The sequence below is a fragment of the Oncorhynchus clarkii genome, chromosome 15 (genome assembly GCF_045791955.1).
Source record: "Oncorhynchus clarkii lewisi isolate Uvic-CL-2024 chromosome 15, UVic_Ocla_1.0, whole genome shotgun sequence".
Classification (NCBI taxonomy): domain Eukaryota; kingdom Metazoa; phylum Chordata; class Actinopteri; order Salmoniformes; family Salmonidae; genus Oncorhynchus; species Oncorhynchus clarkii.
The window spans coordinates 15,640,631-15,664,251 of record NC_092161.1 but is presented as its reverse complement, the minus strand read 5'-3'; the positions used below and the strand labels follow the sequence as shown (position 1 = coordinate 15,664,251).

At 42.2% G+C, this 23,621-nt stretch overlaps 2 protein-coding genes across 5 annotated transcripts; one reads left to right on the top strand and one right to left on the bottom strand.

Annotated features, from left to right (window-relative positions):
- Positions 1-1,632: 1,632 nt before the first annotated feature.
- Positions 1,633-4,700, bottom strand: LOC139366948 (diamine acetyltransferase 1-like). Its single transcript, XM_071104737.1, has 6 exons — positions 4,055-4,700; positions 3,631-3,682; positions 3,459-3,542; positions 2,593-2,694; positions 2,453-2,493; positions 1,633-2,105 (listed from the first exon to the last, which is right to left on the bottom strand). Exons 1-6 carry the CDS (start codon positions 4,118-4,120, stop codon positions 1,929-1,931), a joined length of 522 nt encoding a protein of 173 aa, XP_070960838.1. The 5' UTR covers positions 4,121-4,700; the 3' UTR covers positions 1,633-1,928.
- Positions 4,701-7,185: 2,485 nt separating this feature from the next.
- LOC139366947 (acyl-coenzyme A thioesterase 9, mitochondrial-like) lies at positions 7,186-21,357 on the top strand. Of its 4 annotated transcripts, none has more exons than XM_071104736.1 (16): positions 7,186-7,208; positions 9,978-10,072; positions 10,262-10,288; positions 11,440-11,485; positions 11,641-11,811; positions 11,897-11,934; positions 12,008-12,091; positions 12,249-12,352; positions 12,435-12,508; positions 12,686-12,753; positions 12,845-12,956; positions 15,732-15,822; positions 15,916-16,001; positions 16,557-16,644; positions 16,741-16,891; positions 16,992-21,357. In XM_071104736.1, the coding sequence occupies exons 2-16, from the start codon at positions 10,063-10,065 to the stop codon at positions 17,048-17,050; spliced, it is 1,209 nt and encodes a 402-aa protein (XP_070960837.1). In that variant the 5' UTR covers positions 7,186-7,208; positions 9,978-10,062; the 3' UTR covers positions 17,051-21,357. The 4 variants fall into 4 exon arrangements, with proteins under 4 accessions (XP_070960837.1, XP_070960834.1, XP_070960835.1 ...); XM_071104733.1 differs by lacking the exon at positions 7,186-7,208 and adding an exon at positions 8,729-8,909; XM_071104735.1 differs by lacking the exon at positions 7,186-7,208 and adding an exon at positions 8,760-8,962.
- The last annotated feature ends 2,264 nt before the right edge of the window (positions 21,358-23,621 follow it).

Below are 23,621 nucleotides of genomic sequence, written 5' to 3'. Positions count from 1 at the left end.
GCTCTGGCTGGGCCACTCAAGAACATTCAAATACTTGTCTCAAAGCCACTGCTGTGTTGTCTTGGCTGTGTGCTTAGGGTTGTTGTCCTGTTGGAAGGACAACAGACCTTTGCCCCAGTCTGAGATATTGAGCAGGTTTTCAAGGATCTCTCTGTACTTTGATCTGTTCGTCTTTCCCTCAAACCTGACTAGTCTCCCAGTCCCTGCCACTGAAAAACATCCCCACTGCATGATGCTGCCACCACCATGCTTCAATTTAGGGATGGTTCCAGGTTTCCGCAAGAATTGAAGCTTGGCATTCAGGCCAAAGAGAATCTTGTTTCTCATGGTCAGAGTCCTTTAGGTGCCTTTTGGCAAACTCCAAGCGGGCTGGGGTGGCTTCTGTCTGGCCACTCTTCCATAAAGGCCTGATTGGTGGAGTACTGCAGAGATGAGAGAACCTTCCAGAAGAACCACCATCTCCACAAAGGAACTCTGGAGCGCTGTCAGAGTGACCATCAGGTTCTTTCTCACCTCCCTGACGAAGGCCATTCTCCCGATTGTTTTGTTTGGCCGGGCGGCCAGCTCTAGGAACAGTCTTGGTGGTTCCAAACTTGCATTTAAGAATGGAGGCCATGGTGTTTTTGGGGTCCTTCAATGCTGCAGAAATGTTTTGATATCCTTCCCTTGACACAATCTTGTCTCGGCGCTATACAGACAATTCCTTCATCCTCATGGCTTGGTTTTTACATTGACGAAATCATGTCCAATCAATTGAATTTACCACAGGTGGACTCCAATCAAGTTGTAGAAACAGAAGGGATGATCAATGGAGAAAGGATGCACCTGAGCTCAATTTTGAGTATCATAGTAAAAGATCTGAATACTAATGCAAGTAAGGTTTGTTGAAATTTTGTTCGCCACATTTTCACTGTCATTATGCGTATTGTGTTGTGTGTAGACTGAAGAAAATTGAATTCTCAACTTGAGTAAGGCTGTAATGTAACAAATTGTGGGAAAACTAAGTCACACACCTGGTCCTGCCCCATTGATGTCCTTCGTTGTATTTAAATGGAGTAACGCCAAAGAAACATTTCCAGGAGCTATTTCTGAGTTTAGGAAGGTTTAGTGTCTAGAGATGATTGACAGGGTTACAGTAAAGAGGATCCGTCGCTGCCTGGGCAAGGGGTTGGAGACCGTGTTTAGAGAATATTACGAACTCCACTGGGCCACTACAGGGTTGGCTTCTCACTGTTTGTTCAGGCATTGCTGCAGTGAATGTTCAAAATAGACATCCCACCGACTACACCCCTGGTTTCTGCTAAGTCTGACTAGGATGTGTGTGAGCATTAGACACTGACAGTTGTCTTTCCAAGGTCAGTGCAGTAACTAAGTGTTCCTCACCGTAGAGTAACAGACCATACAGCCCCCTTTCACAGAGAAGGTATGACAGGACGAGAGAGGTGGAAGAGAAAGACAAGGCTGCATACAAGTGTCTTGATGACATTCTGAAATGACTCCCATGAGAGCCAGAGGATGAAGGGAGGTAGGGCATATGAAGTGATGCATGTTGCGTAAAGCCCTCCCCTACCACACCATGATCCCATTTAATTTCCCCACTTAGCTCTAGAGAAATCAGTCACCACACAAATGTGCTCTGAAACTTTTAATTACACCAACATACATTCAAAATAGAGAACGCTAGGAATCCTAAGTTGTTGATTAGCAGAAAAAAAAACACACTACTACTAAAAGGATGGCTTCAGATAAAATCTAAACAGAACCCTAAATTAAGTTAGTACACATATGATTAGTAATGTTTAATGCCCCTTTTAATGGTAATATGTCAGTAGTCACACCCCCCCCACCCAACTGCTGAAGTGAGAGACGGGTCAATTTAATTAGCCTAAGTCTCTCACTCCCATCTTTCTATGCGTCTCGGGGCCAGCTCACTCTTCGGGGCCGGAGGACATCTTGAGGAGGGAGCTCTTGTCGATCTTGAAGAGCCTCCATCCCTCCTCCAGAGAGAGGTCAGCTGCGCCACGACGCTTGTAGAATTCTATCGACGCCTGGTTGCCCTCGGCGACGATGAAGTGCATGCTGCTGCAGCGAGTCTTGACTGCTGTCTGAGGGGGGAGAGGGGAAGGGAGGGCAGGTGTTAGCACATATGCATCTGACAGCGAGCCCCCACCCACATCTAAATCAGCATTTCCTGCAAACACCACTTATACCTACAGCTCTTTCCCCCAACATATTCATTAATCATTTCAACAGCAATAACCAAAAACACACAGAAGAACAGAATCAGTCTTTACAAAGAATAACTCACTGGAATGGGCTCAATATGGGATTCTGTTTGAGTCATTGACCTAATTATACAACAGGATTTCTGGCCAGAGTCGTGTAACTGACTGACAGCTCCCATCTAGTTGTTACCATGTTTGTACAGGGTCATAACTCCAAAGCTACTCACATGACTGAGGAGCTTGAGGATCTCTGAGCCGATGCCAAACCCTGGTGGAAGGATGACAGAGAAGGAGAGATTATGGTTACTGGTCAGGTCAGAGAGGAAAGAGAGCGACAGTAGGAGAGGAAAATAGTTACTTTGCTTACCCCTGTACTCTTCCATAACAAAAAAGTCTTCCAGGTAAAGCAGCTTGCCGATCCAGGGGTCATAGGTGAAGTAGTACATAGCAAACCCAATCACCACAGGACCTGGACACAGAAGTAAACCCACACACATAAAAACAAGCCAGATGTAATGTAACAGAGCTCGTACCGGAGTTACCCAGGTAGCTAATCTATGGTCAGTTGAGCATTTCCCTAAATGTTTATGGGTGTTTAGGACTTGGAGGGGCAGAGCTGCGCATATATCCATGGTTAAGATTAACTTGTACTTTCATCAGTTTACACAGTCCCCTGGCAACCAGACTGCGTAAAGAGATGTTGGTTGTGTTGTGAGAACTGATGCGTGGAGACAGGCTGCTCTAGCTCAGAGAAGCTTCCAACGGAAGTTGGTTAGCGGGTGTGTGTCATACAAGTGTTTCAGGCCTACATCGGCGTGACATCCACACCATAACAGGAAGTAGGCCTAGACACACAAACCAGACTTCGCTGAGAAAAGTGTGTGAGCGTACAGCAACAATGTTTCAAAGACCACAACTGTCATATCATTATGTATCACATCATAACTATTGTAAGGAAATGGGTGTGTCTGTATAGAGTAAGGACAGAACATTACTGTATGTCCTGTACAAACTGGGCTAACAGGTTTGATGCATGTATGGCATAGGGGAAGGTACATACTAGGGATTCCCATGGCGCAGAAACATATGCATATGAGAGGCACCATGTCAGTCACACCCGTCTGATAGTTTGCTATAATACTCGTATGTCACACTCAGCATATCCAGCCAATCCTCAGATATACAGGTGTGCTCCAGGGAATAGATGGGATTATTGGAGATATAGAATCTCACCGTTGTTGCTCTGCTTCTCACTGGGTACTTCCGCCACGATGCAGTGGTAAAATGGATGGTCACCGAATCCGTCCTCGAGCAGATCTGTTAACAAACGTAAAACAAAAAACGCCGTATAAACTCTGCAGTCACACCGTGCTCGAGACAGAAATTAGCTATAATTCACGCTCACCTTTCTCAGTCAGTATCACTTGATCTTCCATGTCTTCATATTTAGCCAGTTCCTGAACAGAAGAAACATTTCAAAATCAAAACCCAAGAGCGGGGCAATAAAGGGAGTTTAAAAGTCACTGAGATAAACGCTGTCCTCTTCGTTGCCGGTCAGTTAACATTATAACCACAAACAGAGAAACTGGCTCGTTGCCAATGTAATAAAGGCAAAGGTACAAAACTACAGCGCGAACTGTGATACCTACTGATATGCAGCAGAAATGGCCGGCATTTATGGCACCTTCAATACAGACACACATTTGCGGAGTCTCTCAATGCAGTCAAACAAAACGGTTTCGACTGGGCTTAGCCTAGCCAGGGCTACAAAATAACAACAAAGTACGGGTCAACTCCGTGTCAATGTGGGGTGGGGGGGTTAGGCCTACCTTTATGAGTCGCAGTATGTCAGGCACATCTTTGGGTTCAGCTTTTCGCAATTTAAAACGATCCATTTTCTTCTTTTACTCTTTTTCCCTTTTCTCACTAAACCTCTGTATGTGAAGTGAAGCAGGAGAAGTTTCTTCATTCGCGTCCCAGGAGTTTAAACCTCCGCAGTCAGTCTGGGATCCTGACGCCTATGTCGGGAGAGTTTTCATGCAGCAGGGACCTGTCTGGGTCGGATCAGCTGGACTAGATCGTTCTTTGTCTCTCACAAGGGTTTTATAGGGGCTCGTGGGGGTTGGGGCGGTTAACCGGAACTCGGTCATTTTTGGCCAATTGGAACGAGGGATCTAGGAGACGTCACGAGTTTCGCTGTTGTTTTCATTGGATGCTTTCTCCGGTCACGAGATATTGACAACAAATTATAGTTTACTAACTGTATCTAGCCTACTCTGTATCTGAGCACGTTTTTAAATGTAATTGCTATAATATAATTACTGTAATATTTTAAATAAATGTGTTAAATTTCGCAAAGGCCTTGACTACAGTGGAATGTAGTCACGGCCTGCACATTGTTTCCCTTTGTTGAGGGAAAAGGTACTTGATAAGATTGTGTGATGTGTTGTTGTTTTACCTTGCTATCTTAAGACTAATGTACTAATTGTAAGTCGCTCTGGATAAGAGCGTCTGCTACATGACATAAAATGTGAAATGTACATGTGAAATGAAGGACCGGATGTTGTTACTGGATTGTAGCCAATCCAGACTTTACTCTCAAGTGTTTGTAAATAAGGGGGTGGAAAGAGTACGAAAATATACTCAATGAGAAGTAATGTTACTTTAATTACATTTGACTCAAGTAGAAGTACAATTACTGGTTAAAAAAACGACTAAAGTAAAAATTAATAGTAGCTCATTTAAAAAAAAATATATACTATTAACTATTCACTTACTGACTCACTCACTCACTTACCAGAGTTGGAGAGTACTGAAATATCCTACTCAAGTAGAAGAAAAGTTACTGAAAAATATAAGTAATATAAGTACTCAGAAAAGTAAATCCATTACTGTAACTAGGGTAGTTGTAATGAACTATGTTACACCTCTGGTAGCAAGTGAGGAACCATAGAATGATAATGAGCCCAGCCCGGAATATCAAATCAAATCAAATCAAATAGCTCATTGAATGTGGATAACTACTATTTATGACAAAGGCCTCATGACCCAGGCATAATGAGGAGATTTAGATGGTAATTACAAATTATCTATGTGATGGAGACAATAGATGTCTGATGTAACTCTCTAAATGATTGATGATTGATTGCCATTACCATTAATATATTTATCCTGCTACTGGCCAATATTACTCCTTTTTACATGTATTTATGTACAGTGCATTCAGAAAGTATTCAGACCCCTTGACTTTTCCCCCCAAAAATGTATGTTACAGCCTTATTATAAAATTGATTAAATTGTTCACCCCATCAATCTACACACAAAACCCCATAATGACAAAACAAAAACAGGTTTTTAGAAATGTTAGCAAATTTATTTTAAAACATTTTTAAAAAGTAAATATCCATTTACATAAGTATTCAGACCCTTTTCTCAGTACTTTGTTGAAGCATCTTTGGCAGCGAGTACAGCCTTGAGTCTTCTTGGGTATGATGCTACAAGCTTCGCACACCTGTCTATGGGGAGTTTTCCCATTCTTCTCTGCAGATCCTCTCAAGCTCTGCCAGGTTAGATGGGGAGCTTCGCTGCACAACTATTTTCAGGTCTCTCCAGAGATGTTAGAATGGGTTCAAGTTTGAGCTCTGGCTGGGCCACTCAAGGACATTCAGAAACTTGTCCTGAAGCCACTCCTTCATTGTCTTGGCTGTGTGCTTATGTAACAGATGTATATGTACTCTCCATGAGTTGTGTTTTCTCAAAATAAATAACTTCGGCCAGTGGTCCCAGTTGAGCATCATTTATTTCTGTTGTTAAATGGGAAACAGCACGTTAGTTGTGCAGGGCTTAACGGTATTGATGGCTGTCGATGGCAAAATCCCTTGCATCACATTTTCATACTGGGTGAACAAAATACAAAAATACAATACAAAATATAACATGTGTAAATACCCGTTGTTAAATGGGAAACAGCAGGTTAGTTGTGCAGGGCTTAACGGTATTGATGGCTGTCAATGGCAAAATCTGTAGCATGAAGACAACTGTGTTAGTAGTGGCTTATGTGACCCTTACATAGGTGTATGCTAGCTAACACACTTATTTACAGACATTATATGCCAAAGCACATCCCAGAAAGCCCCTCAATCCCTAACAGGTACCATATACCCACACATGTATAAATCAGTAACGTACAGCAAACCTGTACACATTGTAAAATAGAAAATAGAAAACAGTATTCAGAACGTGACCTACCCCTTGCATCACATTTTCATACTGGGAAGACCTGACGTTCGCGATCTCCCGCTATCTGCAAGCGGGGCCAATCACAAAACACCTTATTGTCATCAGAGTTGAACTAACCAATAAGAATGCTTGAACATTAAATACACATTTCTTTAGAGGCAAGTGGAAACATAACCAACCCTGTTACACTTAAGGTTGTTGTCCTGTTGGAAGGTGAACCTTCGCCCCAGTCTGATCGTCCTGAGCACTCTGGAGCAGGTTTTCATCAAGGATCTCTCTGTACTTTGCTCCGTTCATCTTTCCCTCGATCCTGACTAGTTTCCCAGTCCCTGCCTCAGAAAAATATCCCCACAGCATGATGCTGCCACCACCATGCTTCACCGTAGGGATGGTGCCAGGTTTCCTCCAGATTTGACACTTGGCATTCAGGCTTAATAACCTGAACCAGATTACAGGCACTGGTTACATTGAGAAGCTTCCTCTTGAGCAGACAGCTTGATGAAAACCAGTCAATATTCAGGTCCCCAAGAAAGACAGATTTCCACCGGTCTAATGTCCATTGCTCATGTTTCTTGGCCCAAGCAAGTCTCTTCTTTTTATTGATGTCCTTTAGTAGTGGTTTCTTTGCAGCAATTTGATCATGAAGGCCTGATTCACGCAGTCTCTTCTGAACAGCTGATGTTGAGCTGTATCTATTGCTTCAACTCTGTGAAGCATTTATTTGGGCTGCAATTTCTGTCGCTGGTAAGTCTAATGAACTGATCCTCTGCAGCAGAGGTAACTCTGGGGCTTCCTTTCCTGTGGTGGTCCTCATGAGAGCCAGTTTCATCATAGCACTTGATGTTTTTTGTGACTGCACTTGAAGAAACTTTCAGAGCTCTTGAAATTTTCCGGATTGACTGACCTTCATGTCTTAAAGTAATGATGGAGTGTTGTTTTTCTTTGCTTATTTGAGCTGTTCTTGCCATAATATCAACAAAGATTTTTTTTTAAAATGCAGTTTGAGGCCATGTGCTAGAGATAGGGGTGGGGGCTAGTGGGCAGGAGGGGTGTAGTGATGTTTGTATGATGTAGTCATTTGTATGTTTTGTATTGTTTCTAAAATACATCTTGGAAACATACAGTACCAGTCAAAAGTTTGGACACGCGTACTCAAAGAAAAACGTTAAAAGTTCTTGACATTTTCCGGATTGACTGACCTTCATGTCTTAACGCAGTGATGGACAGTTGTTTCTCTTTGCTTGTTTGAGCTGTTCTTGTCCTCATATGGACTTGGTCTTTTACCAAATATCTTCTGTATACCACCCCTACCTTGTCACAAAACAACTGATCGGCTCAAACGCATTAAGAAGTTCCACAAATTAACTTTTAGCAAGGCACACCTGTTAATTGAAATGCATTCCAGGTGACTACCTCATGGAGCTGGTTTAGAGAATTCCAAAAGTATGCAAAGCTGTCATCAAGGCAAAGGGTGGCTACTTTGAAGAATCTCAAAAATAAAATATTTTGATTTGTTTAACACTTTTGGTTACTACATGATTCCATATGTGTTATTTCATAGTTTGGATGTCTTCACTATTATTCTACAATGTATAAAATAGTAAAAATAAAGAAAAACCCTTGAATGAGTAGGTGTGTCAAAACTTTTGACTGGCACTGCAGATACTGACTGCTAGCCTATAGCAACGCCCCAAAATTATAGGCTTTAGATGAAGCAGGTGAACCTTCAGCCACCGTACTTCAATAACACTTGACATGAGATCTATCTCTAAGCATTACTGGGATATGGTTCTGAATAAATATAGCAACACTTTCCCCATAAGCATTCCTGTCTCTTCTATATGCTCCCGAGTGGAGCAGCGGTCTCAGTGCTAGAAGCGTAACTACAGACACCCTGGTTCGAATCCAGGCTGTATCACAACGGGCCGTGATTGGGGGTCCTATATGGCGGTGCACAATTGGCCCAGCGTCCGGGTTTGGCCGGTGTAGGCGTCATTATGAATAAGAATTTGTTTTTATCTGACTTGCCTAGTTGAATAAAGATTCAATATAGATGTTATATCATTTTATTGCTATTGTTCTATAATGAATGGAATTATCTAAGTGAGTCTCAATGATGGCTAATATGTGAATGTTAAATAACCTAGAAATGCCTCATGAGTTTTAAATTCAACAGTGGTACCCCATCACAATACACGAATATGAGATTACTTATAAACCGTGCATTATATTCCCCAAATAATTGCGCACTTATTTATAACATTACGGTATGCACCGGCAGGCCAAAATGTCCAAGGAAGTACACTTTTCAGTGCTGCCACTTTTTTCAAAATTTGCTTCATCTGTCCTCTCTTTTCAGAGTTGTATTTTGGTATTTAGCTAGCTAAATTCTCAAGCGTCTTTTAATAGAAAATAAACGAGACACACGGACATGTTGTTGCCGAGGTATGGGGTGGAGAAGAGTTAAACCAGTCGATTTGACAGAAAAGCTAACTATGGTATTTTGTGTAGTAACGTTAGCTAGCTAAGGCTATTGACCGACGTTGGTTTCTAGCTAAGCAAGCAGTGATTTTAGTTTGCGGCCTACCTTTACCACTCGCAGTATGTCAATCACATCTTTGGGTTCTGCTTTCCGTGTTTAAAAATGTGCCATTTTCTTTTAGGTTAATAAGAGTCAAACACGATTTGACAGAACATTTAGCTAGTTAGCCTGGCTACGTAGCTAACGTTAGCTACCTGCTGGTTCTATTTCAATTTATTTTATTTTTATTTAACCAGGTAGGCAAGTTGAGAACTCGTTCTCATTTACAATTGCGACCTTCAATTAAGTCCTAACCTAAATATATTGTTAGATACATTGCTGAGGCGCTTTTTCATCCTAGTTCTGGGTGAGCCAGCTCACGTGTTTAACAAAAGGCGTGTGTTTTACTGTCATAAATATATTAGAGGCTTCGTTCCACCCCCCTGGCTAAATACTTAGCTATATAAAGGGAAAGGGGGATACCTAGTCAACTGTCCAACAATGTTTAACTGAAATGTTTCTTCCGCATTTAACCCAACCCCTCTGAATCACAGAGGCTGCCTTAATTGACATCCATGTCTTCGGCGCCCGGGGAACAGTGGGTTAACGTCCTTGCTCAGACTGACAGATTTTTACCTTGTCAGCTCGGTTAAGTTACTGGCCTAACGATCTAACCACTAGGCTGCTATAGACTGTTAAGTCTGTCTAGTTACTAGCTACGACTGTAACCTAACGTTACTGTAAAATTATGTTTGTTGACGGCAACACCCAGAGTATTGAGATGCACCCTCTGTCTGACTGATCAGATATCCCATTGAGCAGCTGTAACTGGCAGTATCAGTGGGCTATGTGCCAGGGACTTGAAAGACATCTGGGATTCCCATACACGTCTATTAATGGGTTTACGGGACAGGGGTGTTGCAATTGGAACTCTGAGTTCGAATGTTGTGGGCTTGTTGTGTTGACATTTCAGTGTTCATTCCATTCCACAGGTTCCGTTTTCTAAGATCGGTGGCATCTCTGACAACGAGGGCGTTCTCCCTGGGCCCTGTGTCTCTGCAGGGGAAGGCCCCGGACATGTCTGAGGGTAAGGCCATACCCACCTTACTGACTGACTGATTACGTGTTTGATATATTGGTTGGTTGATTGATAAGCTGCCTCACTCAGTGTTATGAACCTAACGTGAACTACTTGTGAGGTATGATGGCAAGACATTGAGTCTCAATCCAGTCTCCTTTTGTTACCTCTGACCCATGACTTGTCTTGTCTCCACAGGGAATGCTCACTTGCTAGTGTCAAATGGTGTGTTGGTAAACAAACCTGAATCCTAACTGTATAAAGCACTTTCTTAATTCCGTTTTAATTCAACATAAATCTGCCTGCATGTAGCTTAGCTAACTGTCTCTCAAGCACACTGTCTTGCACGCAAACTCTCACACACCGTCAATCTCTCTTGTGATATCCAGCACCCTGTCACTTTCTGTTGTTAAATCCAGCAACCTTCTGTGTTCTGTGTTGAGCTGGCCTGGTTGTACGGGCTTTTTACCCTCTTCCATTTTCTACAGACTGAACTGTGAATGCATCCCTGGCCTGTGGCAGTGGCTAGCTCTTCTTACAGATGCTGCAACCCTCCTGTAGTATATTTTAGTAGACAGACCTTTAATGTTCTCTATACAAACTTGCATTATGTACTTGCATTATGAACTGTATCTACACTACTGTATGGACCCATGTTTTGAGGTGGCTTCTGTCTTGGTGATTTTAGGGCTATACCTCTCTCAAGCGTCTTGTTTCATATTGGTTCATATCGTCTCAACATTATGACAACCGGGCGACTCCAGTCAGGTGGGCCACAAACTAATGGGCAAATCTCAAGTTACACTGTATTAACTTGTCACTATTGATTTCTCCCCGTTGCACACACACCCTCAGGCTGCAGTGCAGAGCCACTGTGGTTCCATGTGCCAGCTGGAACAACAGTAGAACTGATGTAGAGTATCCCATCTAGACCTCTCTACTCTCTGGAGCTTGCTGCTGTCATTCTGTCTGAGATCATATGTTTCCTGTTGTATTTTGATTGATTAGGATTCATTTTATTTTAGTGTCATACACCTATTGGTGCCCAGCCCACATTGGCTAAGACAGTATCATTTCTTGAAGTAATATGTGCAAAAAAACACAAAATTACATTTCGCAATTTACCATTTTGTCACATTATATAAACACATTTCTCCTTTTCCCCCAGGCTTTAAAAATAAATTGAGCAATATTAAATACCGTAGCGCTGCTCCATACTCTTCCGCCACAGCGCACTCAACCAAGCCTTCTCATCTGCCCTGTCTGCAAAATAATTCATTCCTGTGCTCGTCATTTAACCAGAATGTTCTGTTCTGAGATCAGTATCAGTACACACAAACACTGAGAGCTGATCAACTGTGTGGATTGTTTTTCAGTGCGCAACCGGCTGAGGGAGATTGTGGGAGCGTCCACTAACTGGAGGTACAATAACAGAACCAGTATACCCATTTTGTATTGAGATACTGATACCATGACAAGGAAGACCCGTGTTGACTGTTAGATATGTTCATGACTTTGTTAAACTCACAGCTCATTCCTGATGAATCTCTTTCCCTATCTCTCCTCCCATCCTGTAGGGACCACCAGCAGGCGTTAGCTGACCGTTTGTCGTTGTCCAATCAGCTGGCTGGTTCTCAAGATGAGCTTCCTGTCCGCAGGATGAAGGACAGCTACATAGAGGTCCACCTTCCCCTGGGCACAGACCCTACCCTTAGAGAGAAATACCTTAACTACCACAAAGGTGTCAGGTAACACATGCTCACAAACACATGCTCACACACACACACACACACACACCCTTTCCCCCCTCTCAGTCCGGTTTCTCTATTCCAGGTTTGGCCGTATCCTGGAGGATCTGGACAGTCTAGCAGGTATGATATCATCACCTCAACCACAATGCACACTGGTACATGTTATTATAGTGTTATTTCTCTCTCTCCTCAGTGTTGATCTGTTACTCTCACACCCATAACAAGGCACTTCAGAGATCTCCTCTGTCCATCGTCACTGCCCTGGTGGACAAGATAGGTATGACGCAACAATGCTGATACAACACCAGGATGTACTGCGTAGACCAGGGTTTCTCAAGTCTAATCCTGGGACACTTTTCCCAGTATCATTGAATAGTTTGTTGCTGTTGCATTCTGGTAGGTGTGGCTTATTTTCCCTGTATGTGATGTCACAGACATGAGGAAACAAGTCATACACCCTGACTGTGACATCAAGTTCACTGGTCACGTGACCTGGGTGGGGAAGACCTCCATCGAAGCCAAGATGCACATGTCTCAGGTACACACACACACACACACACACACACACACACACACACTAATGTCCACAATGGTGATGTTATGTCTCTGTGTATGTATAGTACCATGATGGGGCCTACACTCCAGTTCTGGATGCTACGTTTGTTATGGTGGCCAGAGACCCTGAGAACAAGAGGTACACAACAACTATCCATCCGTCACCCCAACCCTCCATCCGTCATTCCAGCCATCCATCCATCTATAGTATCCAACCATTATTAACTGTCTCTATAACTCTGTCTGTCTCTCTGTTTCTCTGTTTGTCTGTCTCTCTGTTTATCTATCTGTCTGGCTCTCTCTGTTTGTCTGTCAGGGCAGCGTTTGTTAATCCTCTGAAACCAGAGGGGCCTGAAGAGGAGGAATTGTTTCAGCAGGGAGAGAGTAAGACACATTACATGTGTTATATATATATATATATATATATATATATTATTGTGTTTGTTTGTATTATTTACTGTGTGTGTCCTGCCAGTCAATAAGACGCGGCGTGTAGAGCTGAGTACAGCGTCTCTACTGAAGGTGGCCCCTACTGCTGAGGAGAGGAAGATCGTACACAGCCTGTTCCTCAACACCCTGGACACCAAGTATGACACACAAATGCACACACGCACGCGTCAGTAAAATGATGACGTGAACAATTAGCAACTTTACTTCCATAAAGTATTTTTAAATCACAATTATCATTTTTAGAACAAATATCACCATAAAGGACTTATTGGGAGTCATATCAAATTGTTGTCACATTGATGTTCCCTGTAAAATGAGAGAAGTTCACTGAAGGTGTCGATCTTAATTGACTATTCATAATGTTGAGATGATAAGAAACAAGACACTTGAGAGAGGTGCACCCCTTGAACGAACACAATTATTTATCTCGATGCACCATCTTGTTTTCAAGAGTGTCACAAAAAATGAAATGTGTGTATATACACACACACACACACACACACACACACACAGTGGGGCAAAAAAGTATTTATTTAGTCAGCCACCAATTGTGCAAGTTTTCCCACTTAAAAATACGAGAGAGGCCTGTAATTTTCATCATAGGTACACTTCAACTATGAAAGACAAAATGAGAGAAAAAAATCCAGAAAATCACATTGTAGGATTTTTAATGAATTTATTTGCAAATTATGGTAGAAAATAAGTATTTGGTCACCTACAAACAAGCAAGATTTCTGGCTCTCACAGACCTGTAACTTCTTCTTTAAGACGCTCCTCTGTCCTCCACTCGTTACCTGTATTAATGGCACCTGTTTGAACTTGTTATCAGTATAAAAGACACCTGTCCACAACCTCAGTCACACTCCAAACTCCACTATGGCCAAGACCAAAGAGCTGTCAAAGGACACCAGAAACAAAATTGTAGACCTGCACCAGGCTGGGAAGACTGAATCTGCAATAGGTAAGCAGCTTGGTTTGAAGAAATCAACTGTGGAACCACTGATAATCTCCCTCGATCTGGGGCTCCACGCAAGATCTCACCCCGTGGGGTCAAAATGATCACAACAACGGTGAGCAAAAATCCCAGAACCACACGGGGGGACCTAGTGAATGACCTGCAGAGAGCTGGGACCAAAGTAACAAAGCCTACCATCAGTAACACACTACGCCGCCAGGGACTCAAATCCTGCAGTGCCAGACGTGTCCCCCTGCTTAAGCCAGTACATGTCCAGGCCCGTCTGAAGTTTGCTAGAGAGCATTTGGATGATCCAGAAGAAGATTGGAAGAATGTCATATGGTCAGATGAAACCAAAATATAACTTTTTGGTAAAAACTCAACTCGTTGTGTTTGGAGGACAAAGAATATTGAGTTGCATCCAAAGAACACCATACCTACTGTGAAGCATGGGGGTGGAAACATCATGCTTTGGGGCTGTTTTTCTGCAAAGGGACCAGGACGACTGATCCGTGTAAAGGAAAAAATGAATGGGGCCATGTATCGTGAGATTTTGAGTGAAAACCTCCTTCCATCAGCAAGGGCATTGAAGATGAAACGTGGCTGGGTCTTTCAGCATGACAATGATCCCAAACACACCGCCCGGGTAACGAAGGAGTGGCTTCGTAAGAAGCATTTCAAGGTCCTGGAGTGGCCTAGCCAGTCTCCAGATCTCAACCCCATAGAAAATCATTGGAGGGAGTTGAAAGTCCGTGTTGCCCAGCAACAGCCCCAAAACATCACTGCTCTAGAGGAGATCTGCATGGAGGAATGGGCCAAAATACCAGCAACAGTGTGTGAAAACCTTGTGAAGACTTACAGAAAACGTTTGACCTCTGTCATTGCCAACAAAGGGTATATAACAAAGTATTGAGATAAACTTTTGTTATTGACCAAATACTTATTTTCCACCATAATTTGCAAATAAATTCATTAAAAATCCTACAATGTGATTTTCTGGATTTTTTTTCTCATTTTGTCTGTCATAGTTGAAGTGTACCTATGATGAAAATTTCAGGCCTCGCTCATCTTTTTAAGTGGGAGAACTTGCACAATTGGTGGCTGACTAAATACTTTTTTGCCCCACTATATATATATATATATATATATATATATATACACACACTCATTCCAGCGTTCTTCTTTATTTTTTACTATTTTCTACATTGTAGAATAATAGTGAAGACAAAACTATGAAATAACACATGGAATCAGGTTGTAACCAAAAAGTGTTAAACAAATAAAAATATATTTATATTTGAGATTCTTCGAAGTAGCCACCCTTTGCCTTGATGACAGCTTTGCACACTCTTGGCATTTTCTCAACCAGCGTCACCTGGAATGCTTTTCCAACAGTCTTGAAGGAGTTCTCACATATGCTCTGCACTTGTTGGCTGCTTTTCCTTCACTCTGCGGTCCAACTCATCCCAAAACATCTCAATTGGGTTAAGGTCGGGTGATTGTGTAGGCCAGGTCATCTTATACAGTAACTCTGGGTCTTCCTTTCCAGTGGCGGTCCTCATGAGAGCCAGTTTCATCATAGTGATGGATGGTTTTTGCGACTGCACTTGAAGAAACTTTAAAAGTTATTGAAAGCAAAGAGAAACGACAGTCATTACTTTAAGACATGAAGGTCAGTCAATCCGGAACATTTCAAGAACTTTTAAAGTTTCTTCAACTGCATTCGCAAAAACCATCAAGCGCTATGATGAAACTGTCTCTCATGAGGACCGCCACAGGAGAGGAAGAAATACAATTTACAATAGCAAACTCTACCTCACTGAAACATAAGCTGTTAAAATATTCTGCATTTTTTAGCTTCACTGTCCAAATATGAATGTTACATCTTAATTATGACACATATAATCCAGGAAAACCTTTTTGTGAGTGATGGTGTGTGTGTGTGTGTGTTTGGTAGGACAGTGAGTTTCCGTAGCAGAGTTCTGCCTCCTAACTCCGTATGGATGGAGGACGCCAAAGTCAAAGGATTGGAGATCTGCCATCCACAGGTTAGAAAGAGAGGAGAGAGAGAGGGAGGGAGGGAGCGAGATTTACAACCTGAAACTTTTCTAATTTGTGCTGACTAAGATGTGTGTTTTCAGGAGAGGAATATCTTTAACAGGATCTTTGGAGGGTTTCTGATGAGGAAAGCTTACGAGTTGGGCTGGGCTAACGCATGTGCCTACGGGTGAGTGAGTGAGCAAGTCTGTTCCCAGCAAACCAAGAACATTCTCAGTTACGGTGCGATGTTGTAACATGAAACATTTACCATAAACACACCTCAGAAATGATGTCTGTATTTAATGAAATTGGTTATGAGAAAATATTACAGGAATGTCCTATTAATGTTGATAGTTATGTTATTCAAAATTCCCATAACAACAAGCAAGGAGCGTTCCCACAAGACTCATAAAGTTATAGTGTGATGTTGTGACATACATAATTGGTCCCGGGTGGCTCAGATGGTAGAGTATGGCATTTGCAACGCCAAGTTCGATTCACACTGGGGAACAGTACAAATGAAAATGGATGCACTCACCACTGTAAGTCACTCTGGATAAGAGCGTCTACTAAATGACTCAAATGTAAATGTACATTTATCCAATAACATTCCCTGAACATTCACAGAACCAATTTTGATTTGCTAGATTGTGTGTGTTTGTTAGAGAAGATATACATTTGTCCCGGTGCACCACATACACCTGTGCATCCTCATTGTGTATTCCTCCCTCCCTCCCTCCAGGGGGTGTCGGCCTAACCTGGTTGCCGTGGACGATATCCTCTTCCAGAAGCCTGTAGAGATTGGCTCCCTGTTACTGCTCTCATCACAGGTGTGTGTGTGTGTGTGTGTGTGTGTGCATATGCATTGGTGTGTTGTTTGATCTGCTCCAGTTTCAGTGCTGACATGTCCTTCTCTGTGTCTCCAGGTGTGTTACACAGAGGGGAACTACATCCAGGTCAGAGTTCATACAGAGGTTCTTGACCCCCTGACCCGGCATCACAACACCACTAACGTCTTCCACTTCACCTTCGTCACAGACAAAGACGTCCCCAACATAGTACCGCAGAGCTACGGAGGTACTCTTACGTTTGTGCCAACACTAAGAGGTTAAAGTTAGCGTCTATTGATTCCACACAGTCTAACATTGGTCTCATGTGTGTCTGTCTGTCTCTATAGAGTCCATGTTGTACCTGGATGGGAAGAGACACTTTAACCAGACCCTGGAGTCTCAGTGAGACAAGATGAACCCTGACCCAACACAACAACTGCCTGCCAAAGCCCTAGTGTCCAGCCACCCCAACCGCCATGCTTACTGTACGCTGTGTGTGTGTGTGTATTTGCATGAACAATATGTCTTAATTTGTTTCTCACTATGTACTATATACACTTAGTGACAGTTTATTACGTACACCCATCTAGTACTGGGTCAGACCCCCCTCTGCCTCCAAAACAGCCTGAGTTCTTCAGGGCATGGAAAAGTTGCTCAATTGGTATCAAGGGAACTAACGTGTGCCAGGAAAACATTCCACACATCATTACACTTCGCAACCAGCCTGTACTGTTGACACCAGGCCGGATGGGTCCATGGAATCATGCTGCTCACACCAAATTCTGACTCTACCATCAGCATGATTCGTCTCACCAGGCAATGTTTTTCCACTCCTCAATTGTCCAGTGTTATTGATCTTGTGCCCACTGGAGCCGCTTCTTCTTGTTTTTAGTTGAAAGGAGTGGAACCCGGTGTGGTTGACTGCTGTAGTAGCCCATCTGTGACAAGGACCGCCAAGTTGTGCGTTCCAAGATGCCGTTCTGCAGACCAATGTTGTACTGCGTCGTTATTTTCCTGTTTGTGGCCCGCTTGTTAGAGTCTCCCCATTCTCCTTTGACCTCTCAACGAGGTGTTTTCACCCACGGGACTGCTGCTGAATAGAGGTTTTTTTGTTTGTTGCACCATTCTCAGGAAACCCTAGGCAATGTCGTGCATGAAAAGCCCAGGAGGCCGCAGTTTCTGAGATACTGGAACCGGAGCGCCTGGCACCGACAATTAAACCACACTCAAAGTTGCTTAGGTCACTTGTTTTGCCCATTCTAATGTTCAATCGAACAGTAGCGGGATGCCTGTTTGCCTGCTTTATATAGCAAGCCACACACGATACAAACACTTACTTCAAAAAGCACTCCTTAAGCCCCGCCCCAGTGGGCAGAGCTCAGCATGTTGCACAGGGACACAGTTATTATAAAAAGGAATAGGATAAAAAAGACTCACTTTACTATGGGTCTGCTGTGGTTCTGTGTAGCAGTTAATTTCGTCTTTAACATTAAGTCAAATATATTTGAGTAGTGAACAGGAAAACAATGAGTCCCAGACAATTCACAATAGAACATACCAGGGGGGGCATCGTTTACTGCCTAAATGATTGGGATCATCTGGTTACCATCTGCGTTTGGAATTACAGATACAGGATAATTAAATGACATTTTCTTTGAAAAGATGGGTTTGGTTGAACAACATAGAACATTCCGTTTTCTGCCTGGAGTGTTGCGCTGTTTGGCCCAATTTGCTCTACTATTTTTACTGCCAATGGCATTAAAACAAAGCATGGATGTCCATGTATACTGATGATTCAACCATATATGTACGCATCAGCAACCACAGATAATGAAGTCACTGAAACTCTTAACAAATAGTTGCAGTCTGTTTTGGAATGGGTGGCTAGTAATAAACTGGTCCTGAACATCTCTAAAACTAAGCATTCTATTTGGTACAAATCATTCCAAGTTCTAGACCTCAGCTGAATCTGGTAATGAATGGTGCGGCCGTTGAACAAGTTGAGGAGACTAAATTACTTGGTGTTACCGTAGATTGTAAACTGTCGTGGTCAAAAGACATATTCAATGGTTGTAAAGATAAAGGGAGGTCTGTCCGTAATAAAGATAACTGCTTTTTTGAAACCGCAATCCACAAAGCAAGTCCTGCAGGCTCTAGTTTAATCTTATTGTCATTATTGTCCATTTATATGATCAAGTGCTGCAAAGAAAGACCTAGTTCAGATGCAGCTGGCCCAGAACAGAGCGGCACGTCTTGCTTCATTGTAATCCGAGGGCAAATATTAATATTATGCATGCCAGTCTTTCTTGGCTGAGAGTTGAAGATAGTTTTGTTGGAAATTCCTAATTGTTTGCGTAGTCAACTTACACATATTTACCCCACCGGACATGCGACCAGTCTTTTCACAGTGCCCAGGTCCAGAACAAATTCAAGTAAACGTACAGTATTATACAGAGATGAGTGCATGGAACTCCCTTCCATCGTATATAGCGCAAGTGAACAGCAAAGTTGGGTTCAAAAAACAAAACAACCCCTGACGGCACAACGCCTCTCCCCCATGTAACCTACTTGTTGTGTGCATGTACTGACATGTATGTGGAACTGATAGATGCACACACACTACATGTTAATGTATGTAGTCTTTTGACGGTTAAAGGGGATTCTAATAAATCAAATATCCATTCCTTTAGTTAATCAAATGAAGGGGAGAGGCTGTGACTATAATTGATGCAGTAAATTAATTTTCTTGTCAATTACTTTATTTGATAAAACTTTCATTGTGTAGGTGTGTGTCCCTTTTTGAAGGTTTAATTCAACTTTAATTCAGCCAAGAAATCCAGATTTGAATTGATGGAATATTCAGACTGAACAGTCATGTTCCAATGAGATGAATTAGTTGCATTGTAGTTGTGTGGTGTTGTTTCCATTCAGCCCCATCTAGCCTTGGTATGGAATAACTCCTAACTGACCAAGTACCTCAGCCTGAGGAAATCCTTGGGGAAAGAAGTCACACTTCCAGTTTGCACCAATCTTTATTTAACTTGTAATACAGACCCTATAAAAGCATACAATGAAGACATTGTTAGATTTAATGTATCTTAATTGAAAATGAAAGCAGTCTTCCTTAATTCCCATTTCAATAAAGAAAGCGCAATACCAGTATTAATGGCCAGCAGGCTCAGACAATATCCATAATGACTATAGAGAAAGTAAAAAACACTGGTCAGAGGGCTTTTCATAAAGACAAAATGGTAATTAATGATATTCAAGTTTCTGGGTGTGTGGGGAGTGAGTGAAAAACCAGTGGCAGCAGAAACAGGCAGGTAGTAGGTAGAGGGAGACAAGTGGCGGTTCTAGACCATTTCAACTGGGGGGGCCAAGCTGGGGCCAGTTGTACTGTTAGAGGGGCCAGTTACATTAGACGTTATTGTTGTCATATCGTTTTCGTCACTACATTGCAGGCATTAGCAGGCAAATGACCATGTTCATAATCATCATTGCTGCCATTGTCTAATAACGGATGTAAAAAAAAGAACGATAGCAAAAATTAGTTATGTAAAAATTATTTCATACTCCACATTTAGGGGGTCCAAAATTGTCACAGTCCAAAATTGTCACAGCCCCCCCCCCCCTCCCAGAACCGCTAGTGGAGGGAGGCCAGCTAGGTGGGTTGGGCCAGGCATGTCCAGGTGTCAGTTTTCAAGCAAACGCCATTTATTTAAATCTCTAGTTGAGTAAAATATCTAGTTTTGTTGGGATCACAAGAAAATCCTGACAAATCAGGTAGAATTCCACAGTCTGGCAGAATATGAATGTTATGTCATAAAGTGAAAACAATTCGTTTCCTTGGCTGTTTGTTATATGGCTGCTACTTAGAAATACAATAACAGCAAATAAATATGCTATAAACATTGATATGGGCCAGAATTAAGCCTAGGTGACCGTACTACCGTGTGGCTGTCGTTTACCATTGAACGTCTGACATAACGCCAACGCCTTACTAACGTCTGCATTACGCCTGTAACTAACATGTTGTCATACTAACGCCTGCGTGTTAATGAAAGTCATAAGGTGCATAGTTTTAATTAAATATAAATTACAATTCAACCATACATGTTAGAAATGTACAGTTTTTACCATGCAAGCAGACATTCCGAAGTAGCCGCCTTAAACTATAGTATGGCCGTACGGCTTCTGTATTTCCTGTTATCGCCAATTGCCTAGAAAATAGTATCTCCAATCTATCTTTCCCTCAACACCCCATGGCATGCTATGCTATTTTATCTCGCTGTATACAGATCTAAATGTTGTTAGCCAAACACGGACTGTGCGACACAGAAATTCATATGAAATTCATCAAATATATATGTACAAGCGACAGACGCAATTTTCGAGAGTATCTGCCCCGGATAGTTTCCTAGAGACGATGAAAATAATTACCAAGATGTCCTTGATCCGATTGAGTAGTAAGTAGGCTATATTTAAGTTGTGATATCGTTAGGAATTTTTTAAGCCAACTGTATTGAAAAGGAACATTTGGTTAATTTGAAAATAATTACTTTTTGTTTATAACGAGTTGATAACGTATTGTCGAAAGCACGTAGGCAATATTATTTACATACTGTGTCGATAGGGGAGTAGGCTAGTGTACAATAACGTAATTTGATGTGCTAGTATTTATTTAATGCATTAATTAAATTATAAATGAAAATATACACACGTGGTGCTATAGGATATATACATGTAGCGGGTTTCTTATGTACCACAGGAGAACCAAGAAATGAAGAGCGACACCACGGCTGTCTTTTATGTTGATCTGCAATAGTATTGTGAAAAGACAGGACAGGAACACATCAGTCTCCAATGCACCATCTGACAAGTTGTTCTACACAGGAGCATGAAGAAAGGTAAAACACATATCCTGTCTCACATTCCCAATACATTGCTAGGTGCTTTCAGTGTTGACAGTAGCAAAATACAACAACTCATGTACAAAAACACTGCAACATAAACAAGTTACAACGTGAAATCGCCTCTATTCCATTCAGACCGTAGAGGACCAAACTACATCTCCCATAATGCAACGCCAGCACCGGTCGGCAGCTCAGCTAACCGTCTACTACGGTCATGCTATGGACTTCTACAAAGGAGTAATCTGCAACACATCCCTTTATCTCTCAGTGTTTTCTCGGACTGAGGAGAACGGGAGCTACAGGTAGTACCAGGGTGTTAGTAGGTGACACAAGCACCCAGATGAAATAAAATATATTTAATGAAACAAAACCCGAAGATGTTAACATCATTCAGCTACTGTAGCAGCCTATCTAACATCAACAGGCAGCACCAGTAGCGCAACAATTAAAAATAGACACCAAAAGTAAAGTTCCTGGCGATCATAGCGATCTGACTCCCCCTTCTGTCTGAACTTGGAATATTCCTGTTAGCGGGCTTTGGCCACTGACCCTCAACCTGGTTGTTCTGTTCTGCGTTGTGTACTATTCTAATAATATGAAGTTTGATGGAATAACCATTTTAACTCTACTACATACATATTTTACATTGTAATACACTACCCCTACATGACATTGTGTGCTGGAGCTATGGGTTTATTTTTCCATTGTCACTAGGCCTACACATTTACACGCGAACCGAATGGGGGATGCATAGCTACTTTTCACTGAAGAAGGTAACGAGGTACGACATAAAACTTTGATCGAAGACCTTAAAACCATGCCTGACGAGACCAATGAAATCATAACGGTGTCCTAATCTAGTTTGGATACAGGAGTAGCCTATTCTACAATATTTTTTACATTTAACTAGGCAAGTCAGTTAAGAACCAATTCTTATTTACAATGACGGCCTCCCCCGGCCAAACTCTCCCCAAACCCTGATGACGCTGGGCCAATTGTGCCCTATGGGACTCCTAATCACGCCGGTTGTTATACAGCTCAAGATCGAACCAGGGTCTGTAGTGACACTTCTAACACAGATGTAGTGCCTTTGACTGCTGCACCACTCAGGAGGCCTTAATGTAACTAACTGTATGTTTATTTTTATACATTTTATTTCACCTTTATTTAACCAGGTAGGCCAGTTGAGAACACCTTTATTTAACCAGGTAGGCTAGTTGAGAACACCTTTATTTAACCAGGTAGGCCAGTTGAGGACACCTTTATTTAACCAGGTAGGCCAGTTGAGGACAAATTCTCATTTACAACTGCGACTTGGCCAAGATAAAGCAAAGCAGTGCGACACAAACAACAGAGTTACACATGGAATAAACAAACGTACAGTCAATAACACAATAGAAAAGTCTATAAACAGTCTGTGCAAATGAGGTAAGATTAGGGAGGTAAGGCAATAAATAGTCCGTAGTGGCGACGTAATTACAATTTAGCAATTAAACAATGGAGTGATAGATGTGCAGAAGATGCATGTGCAAGTAGAGATACTGGGGTGCAAAGGTGAAAAAAACAAACAAAAAAAAAATATGGGGATGAGGTAGTTGGATGGGCTATTTACCGATGGGCTATGTACAGGTGCAATGATCTGTGAGCTGGAGGAATTGGCTTTGGGGGTGACCAGTGAAATATACCTGCTGGAGCACATGCTACAGGTGGGTGCTGCTATGGTGACCAGTGAGCTGAGATAAGGCAGGGCTTTACCTAGCAAAGACTTAGATGACCTGGAGCCAGTGGGTTTGGTGATGAATATGAAACGAGGGCCAGCCAACGAGAGAGCATACATTTCGCAGTGGTGCTCGCCCTACACAAGCAACCACATCCTCTTCTCCTGTTCAACTAATTTGCCACCACACTGAAAAGGACTGTACATGTCCTAATCTCATTGCAACGTGATCCATCCAAGGCCTCAGCTGGATGCCTAAAATCTGAGAAATGCAAACAAGATGCTACAGTAGTATGTGTGTGTGTGGATGGAGTTCCAAGAAAAGACATGAGAAGATGGCAAAGGAG

What these genes read in the sequence shown, in the direction of transcription:
- LOC139366948 (XM_071104737.1), bottom strand. Translation starts at nt 4,120, where the DNA reads ATGGATCGTTTTAAATTGCGAAAAGCTGAACCCAAAGATGTGCCTGAC. An exon ending in TGTTATGGAAGAGTACAGGG is followed by an intron (nt 2,494 to 2,592) that starts GTAAGCAAAGTA and finishes TCCTTCCACCAG; the next exon opens with GGTTTGGCATCGGCTCAGAG. An exon ending in TCCTCAAGCTCCTCAGTCAT is followed by an intron (nt 2,106 to 2,452) that starts GTGAGTAGCTTT and finishes CTCCCCCCTCAG; the next exon opens with ACAGCAGTCAAGACTCGCTG.
- LOC139366947 (XM_071104733.1), top strand. An exon ending in CCAAGATGCACATGTCTCAG is followed by an intron (nt 12,353 to 12,434) that starts GTACACACACAC and finishes GTGTATGTATAG; the next exon opens with TACCATGATGGGGCCTACAC. An exon ending in AGAGACCCTGAGAACAAGAG is followed by an intron (nt 12,509 to 12,685) that starts GTACACAACAAC and finishes TTTGTCTGTCAG; the next exon opens with GGCAGCGTTTGTTAATCCTC.